The sequence below is a fragment of the Notolepis coatsorum genome (genome assembly GCF_963971535.1).
Source record: "Notolepis coatsorum genome assembly, chromosome: 1".
Lineage (NCBI taxonomy): Eukaryota > Metazoa > Chordata > Actinopteri > Aulopiformes > Paralepididae > Notolepis > Notolepis coatsorum.
This window is the reverse complement of record NC_140165.1, coordinates 274,691,454-274,699,185: the sequence shown is the minus strand read 5'-3', so window position 1 is coordinate 274,699,185 and position 7,732 is coordinate 274,691,454. Positions and strand designations below refer to the sequence as shown.

Genomic DNA, 7,732 nt, shown 5'->3' with positions numbered 1-7,732 from the left:
TAAACACCATTCACACTGCCATTGATGTAGAAAAGCGGTGGGGAAAAATACTCTGAGACTTGAAAGTAGTTTTTCCAAGTCACTTGGGCTACGTTCACACTGCAAATTGTAGTGCTATAGGATATTCCTCCCATATCAAGGTACAATCTGTTGCTGACATTTGAGAGTGCTCTGCATGCTTGGCAGAGCTTTTCACATCTCACATGAGAAGGGCACTGCATTCCTTCAAGGGGAATGCAGCATGCTCGTCACTACACACTGCAAGCCTTATATTAGTGCTCAATTCTGATTTAATGCTCAGATCCGATTTTTCTGTTTGACTGTTCACAATTTTTTTTTAATGTGGTCAATATCAGATTCCAGTGTGAACTGGTCACGCTCCTGAACTGACCCGTATACGCAACTGAACAATAATGATGATGGACGTAAACATGGAGGACACTGAAGTCACAGTTTATGGTTTCATTTATAAGTTGAATGCAGTGGAGGCCAGCTAATTAAAACAAATCAGACCTGTATCTGATTTAGAACCACATATGAAAGTGGCCCAAATCATAATTGAAAAGATAAGACTCCATGTGATTTGTGCTGTTCACACTGTTCACACAGGCTGCAGACCGGCCCACCAGGGACACAGACCAGGAGTGTCCAACTCCTTTCAGGTTGTGCGCCACATGCAGTCCAAGTCACGATGGTCAGACAATACAAATAGCAGTATAGGCTAACAGTAAATAGATTCTTGTATAACGGTAGTGTTCGTCAAGGACTGTGTGTTTGGTCATTCATGCAAAAGCCCAAATACTTATTATTAATACCATATTATTATAGAGTTTCTTATGGAGTATTTCATTATTTTAACTGTTGATGGAACAAGCCGATGTATTAATAAAGGCTTTTTAACATATCATGGAACCCTTTATATTAATAAAATAATTTAGTTGGAAGGCTTTTCAATACAGTTTCCACACATTGAAAACACTGTTGTGTGTGTGGGGCGACTGTGGCTCAGCAGGTATAGTGCTCGTCTGGTAATCTGAAGGTTCCCGGTTCGATTCTTACAGCCACAGCCAGGGCCTTTCTCTCCCCTGTCTATCAGCAGGTCCCCACTACCATAGGGTCCCTCCATGTTCTCGCTTCACCCTCAGCCTACCTACCTGGGTCGGTCTACACACCTGAGACTCATCACATCATCACTGAGCCAGGATAAGACGCCTGCACCCCTGCCACTCCTGGTCCGAGTGTTGTTTTACCTGTCTTGGTATTAGGACTCTTATCTGGACCGCTATACTCTATATATTTATAGTGTGTTTTGTTGTCATCTACACGGTTTTACCATTAAATACCCTAAACCGCCTCATTCTTCTGTGCCTTGTGTTCTGCTCTTGGGTTCTCTAGACCAGGGGTTACCAACGTTTTCAGGCTGCGACCCCTTCGAAATAACGGTGTCAGAGAGCCGCGACCCCCACTATTATAGGAGGTAAACAAAAATTCGAATTTCTTAAAAAAAAAATTATAAATGGAAATGTATGGTTGAAACATGCAAACGTTCAAACGTTCAAACGCACACACACTAATAAGCATTGGAGGCTTTTAACCAGGGCCGGACTGGGGAAATCATTCAGGCCAGGAAATATAGTGCGAAATATAGCCCCAGTCAGACCACTTTTTAAGCGGGGGTCTGGGGGTCCCCCACCAGGAAATCTTTTGTTACAAAGACTTCATTTCCTGCATTCTGGTGCAGGAATTTTGCTATTTGTACCCTTTAAATGCCAGTGTTTGTGATGGCAGCACAAATTATTGTTAAAAAACTGGCTAGCATATATGATTAGCAACAACACTGATTTTGATGGATTTTCAGTTTTTTTGTAATGTCAGATTGAAAATAATTAGGGCTGTCAGTTTATCGCGTTAATTAGATTAATTAATTACACAGCAAATTATCGCGTTATGCAAATTAACTCAAAATTAATTACAAAAATTTTTTTTTTTTTTTTTTTTTTTTATAAATTTTTTTTTGTATCTCATTCATTCCATAATAATGTAGAATACACATTTACAGATTTTTTTTTAATATGGTCCATTTGCATGTTCTTGGTATCTGATTCTAGGGACATCTATGAATCTCAGGGAATGTATTCCCAGTGTCAGAAATACTGTGGGCTAGATCCACAAAGAATGGATTGCACAGTGCAAGTTGCACCCTTACTTACAATTCATTATGAATTGAAAATGGGGGACCCTGATGTAAACAAGACGAAAGTCTTTCTCTGATCTGCATCCCCTTAACAATTGTGTGTATTGAGCCGTACTGTATTGTACCCATTCTGCAATCTGTTAATAACATTTTCATTCAATCACTCAATCTGCGCTGTGATTGATTGAATGAACATTTTATTTTGAGTAAATTGTAATGAACCAAATGAGAATATCAATATTTTTTTTGTTATCTTTGACTGTGAATAACACCATGCTCAAATTGACCAGACCTGAAAAATCTAAGCAAATTAATAGATGGAAGATGATTAAACAGAAGGTTTTGTAGATACAGTACTGAATTCTGCCATCCGGACACATGCAATTTGAAATATGATTATAGAATATAGAATATCAGGCATAAAATGGTTATGCGATTAAAATGCGATTAATTAGATTAATTAATTACAAATCCTGTAATTAATTAGATAAATTTTTTTAATCGCCTGACAGCACTACAAATAATACAATCTTTTATTCAACTTCAGCCCTGATCATAACACCACATATTCATTTTATAATTCTAACCCTTTAAATGCCAGTGTGTATCAAATGCAAAGTAGATTTTTCTGGGGGGGATTATTACAGGCAGAGCCGTCTGGGAGAAATGCGAGGCCCTGTGCGAAATGTTTTAATTAATGAATGAATACTTATTTTTGCCTTCAATTTCCTAAAAATATTAAATCAGGTTGTCGTCTCCAATCAGTAAGAAATTGTATATATATAAACACACATTTTACACACAACACGTTTGATTATTATAATGAAGCCTTGACACGATATGAGTTTGTATAGTAATGCTTGTTTATTCCAACATCACACAAAACAAAATCCCCATCTCACAACACATTCCCAAAACCCAAATATAGGCTAATAACAGCCATGGGGGGGTTGATATGTGCCTCTGGGCGGGGACGTACGTAGCCTATAGGCCTACTTGCACTTCAAATAATTGACAACAATAACAATAAGCACTCAGACATAGGCACCGATTTATGTTTCTGCCAGTGGGTGCTCAAAACAGTTGAAAGCCCTACCGACACGCCCAAGATAAACTTTCTGCAATAACCATAGCCTACATGATTTGTTGCTATACGGATTTGGAAAAAGTTGTCAAACGCACACATTTCCGACACACATGCGCAAACACACACACACACATGTCTAGAACAAACACCCATTACGAACGCAGCTCTGCCTGTCAGCTGGTAGCCTGAGGCTGGGCATACAAGTCAATGTATTCTTAATAATAATAGCCCGAGGCTGGGAATACAAGTCAACGTATTCTTAACGGTTCCCGGTCGCGGCTCACGGCGACGTGATGAAGTGACGTCATCAGTTTGTGCCTCTCTGTATCGAAAACTTTGTCCATTTCCGGGGTTTTTTCGGCGTGGCATTATGACGTGTCCTTGAAACTACACGCTACTTTTTATTTTGTCTTGATAAACCAATAAATGAATGAACCAGGATCATTTCAATTCGATGCTAAATAAACTTTTACGCACGCGTAAAATGTGCCAGATATAATTTTACATGCGTTACATTTTTATCAATATCTTGGTCATTTTTTGAGATAGAATGAAACGGAAAAGTTTGGGAGGAAGTGACGAAGGAGGCGGAAGTTTAGTGCCAGAAAGCAAGAGTAGAAGAAGTCTCCATGTGCGCGAAAAATCTGTCCAAAAGATAATTTCTGTGGGACAACACCGTTTTTTTTAGTAGTTGTAGTTTATAGTTAGTAGTTCGACTTGTATAGCAGTAGTAGTAGTTGTAGTAGTAGCAGTAATAGTAGTAGTAGTAGTAGAAGTAGTAGTAGTTGTAGTAGCAGTAGTAGTAGTAGTAGTAGTAGTAGTAGTAGTATTAGTAGACTTTAGTAGTAGTAGTAGTTTGAGCTAACATGCGTCGAAGTCAGCGTGTTAGCAATGTGCCCATGTGGAGGTCCCTCTACGCTGGAGATCAAGACATGAGAGATCTATTTGGTGATGATACAGATGAAGAAGTATCTTCAGATGGTTCTGATCATGATGACGACGTTGATGATCCATCGTTTGTTGGTGATGGTGACGAAAGGTCCACTGATCATGACGACAATGAAAGGTAAAGACACTTATTTTGGACTTTGATTGCTTTTGTTTTTGTCAAACTTGTTGGGAAAGGCAAAGAAAGGCTTTCACATGATAAGTGCACATGATGAATGCACATGATAAGTGTACATGCTAAGTGTACATGATGAATGTACATGACAAGTGTACATGCTAAGTGTAAATGCTAAGTGTACATGATGAATGTACATTACAAGTGTACATGATGAATGTACATGTACATGACAAGTGTACATGATGAATGTAAATGACAAGTGTACATTATAAATGTACATGATAAGTGTACATGGTGAATGTACATGATAAGTGTACATGGTAAGTGTGCATCAAGAGATTCCTTGTTGAATGTTGAAAATAATGTGCTTTTTATTGTTTTCTACAGTGAGGAGGAGGAAGGAGCAGAAGGAGCAGAAACTCTGCCTTCAACCAGTTCTGTGAGACATGGAAGGAGGGCACAAGACAGGTGAGAGACTTATTATTATTATTATTATTATTATTATTATTATTATTATTATTATTATTATTATTATTATTATTATTATTATTATTATTATTATTATTATTATTATTATTATTATTATTATTATTACTGCTTTTGTTTTAGTTATTACTCTGTTCATAAAAGTTGAAAATAATGTATTTTTACATGTCATTGTCTACACAGCAATGATTTGCCTGGGACATCTAGGGGGGCAGGGCGTGCCCAAGCCCGGTCCAAGTCAAGAAATGACCCAGACAGGTGAGAGACTTATTATGGATGTGTATTGCTTTTTTATTATTACTAGGTTTGCAGACGTTGTACGCAATATATACAGAATGGAATATTGAGTGTATATACAGTGTGTGTGTGTTGTATGAGCAGTGTTTTATATGTACAATGTGTGTGCCATTTATGTGCAGACATGATGAGCAGCCTGCTCCACGCCGACCCAGGACAACCCGGGCCAGGCCAAGACGTCCAGTCCAGGCAGGAGATCAGACGCCCTGGAAGACAGACAATGATCCTGATACAGCCCCTCAGCCCCTCCGGTTCATGCCGCGCAGACCCCCAGGACCGCAGCTAGACCCCCATGCCACGTATACACCCAAGGAGCTCTTCATGCTGTATTTTTCCATGGATACCATGAAGACCCTGTGTATCAACACTAACAAGAACGCGGCAAAGAACCAGGCAAGTTTCAAGTTTCTTTATTAGCTGTAGTTTTATATGAAATGCTTTTTCCTGTAAAATGTGACTAACTGAGTTACAATACAATATACAGGCACGGGGGCAAAAGACCAAGTGGGAGGATGTCCAGGCCGATGAATTGTACAAGTTCATCGGCCTGCTGCTGTACATGGGGCTCGTCCCACTGTCTGCGCTCCAGGACTTCTGGAGGGTCAAACACCTTCTCTCTGTGCCCCTACCAAGAATGGTCATGTTCCGGGACAGATTCAGGTATAATATATATTCCTGTATAGTGTACATCGTGTCCCATATGTTACTTATGTTTATAGTGTCGTTATATGACTTATAATATGACTTTGACTTCAGGTCAATCTTGTGGAACCTCCACCTGAGCGATCCCGAGGAGGATGCCAGGAACGACGCCAGGAAGCGAACACCGGAACACGACAAACTGTTCCGCATCAAGCCGCTCATCCTCGACATCGGTGAGGCCTGCAAGGTGCACTACCACCCTAAGCGGCAACTGGCAGTGGATGAGAGGATGGTGGCCACGAGGGCACACACCGGCATGACGCAGTACATGAAGGACAAGCCGACCAAATGGGGGGTCAAACTGTTTGTGCTCGCTGACTCGGATAACGGCTACACCATCGGCTTCAATGTTTACCTAGGGAAGGCACACGTTCATACAAGTGAACACGGCATCACATATGATGCTGTTGTGGACCTCCTTGATCCAGGATGGCTTGGGACTGGATATCACATTTATGTTGATAACTACTACACCAGTCCCAAGCTGTTCAAGGACTTGCTGGCCATGAAGCTGGGAGCCTGTGGAACCTACAGGGAGATCAGGAAAGACGTTCCCAAGGGGAGACCTAATGCCCTCAGGATGAAGTGTGAGAGAGGTCTCATCCGCTGGATCAGAGAGGGGTCCCTGGTCTTCGTGAAGTGGAAGGACACAAAGTTGGTATGTATGTGTGTGTATGTATGTATGTATGTATGTATGTATGTATGTATGTATGTATGTATGTATGTATGTATGTATGTATGTATGTATGTATGTATGTATGTATGTATGTATGTATGTATATATGTATGTATGTATGTATGTATGTATGTATGTATGTATGTATGTATGTATGTATGTATGTATGTATGTATGTATGTATGTATTTGTTATTCTTATTCGTGACTTTGTTCTGTCTAAATGTCTACTGTGAGCAATTTGTAGTGTCAAATTTCTAATGATTCATTTCTATTCTATTCTATCTAGGTGTCTGTGTGCTCCACCATCCACCCAGCAATCACACCTCCTGGTCAGAAGGTCAAGAGGAGGGTCAAGGCGGCCGATGGGACCTGGTCGGTTGTCTGGTTTCCGTGCCCCACCCCTGTGATAGAGTATAACAAACACATGGGCGGAGTCAACCTATCCGACCAGCTGATCCAGTATTACTCGACCCACCGGAGAACTGGCCAGTGGTATCGCACCATCTTCTTCCACTGTCTCGACATTGCTACCACCAACGCCTACATTCTGCACTGCGAGATATGTGAGGCAAAGCAGGAAGCGCATCTCTCCCACAAGGAGTTCATTTCAGTGATGATGGGGGAGCTGTGTGGACTGGACAGCACAGGAGCTCCTCTTGACAGGACCGCAAGCCATCTCCCTGTTCCCATCGCCCCTCCCGCAGCGGGCGCGGACAAGAGCCAGAAAGCCACCGCTGGCCGTAAGACCTGTGTCCGGTGCACCAAGGAGGGGAGAAGGAATCTGACCGCGTGGAAATGCCAGAGATGCGATGTCGCCCTCTGTCTAATTTTAGACCGCAACTGTTTTACAGAGTGGCACAATTGATCATGGAACACAGCCTCTCCTCCTGCTGGAACACAGCCTCTCCTCCTGCTGGAACACAGCCTCTCCTCCTGCTGGAACACAGCCTCTCCTCCTGCCTCTCCTCCTGCTGGAACACAGCCTCTCCTCCTGCCTTTCCTCCTGCTGGAACACAGCCTCTCCTCCTGCTGGAACACAGCCTCTCCTCCTGCCTCTCCTCCTGCTGGAACACAGCCTCTCCTCCTGCTGGAACACAGTCTCTCCTCCTGCTGGAACACAGTCTCTCCTCCTGCTGGAACACAGTCTCTCCTCCTGCTGGAACACAGTCTCTCCTCCTGCTGGAACACAGTCTCTCCTCCTGCTGGAACACAGTCTCTCCTC

The 7,732-nt window shown here is 41.9% G+C and overlaps 1 protein-coding gene across 1 annotated transcript; it reads left to right on the top strand.

The window, feature by feature from the left end:
* Window positions 1-5,475: 5,475 nt before the first annotated feature.
* On the top strand, window positions 5,476-7,375 carry LOC311224929 (piggyBac transposable element-derived protein 4-like; the record flags this gene model as incomplete). Its single annotated transcript, XM_084310086.1, has 4 exons — window positions 5,476-5,523; window positions 5,615-5,790; window positions 5,887-6,490; window positions 6,797-7,375. 4 exons carry the CDS (start codon window positions 5,476-5,478, stop codon window positions 7,373-7,375), a joined length of 1,407 nt encoding a protein of 468 aa, XP_084166212.1.
* Between the last annotated feature and the right edge of the window lie 357 nt (window positions 7,376-7,732).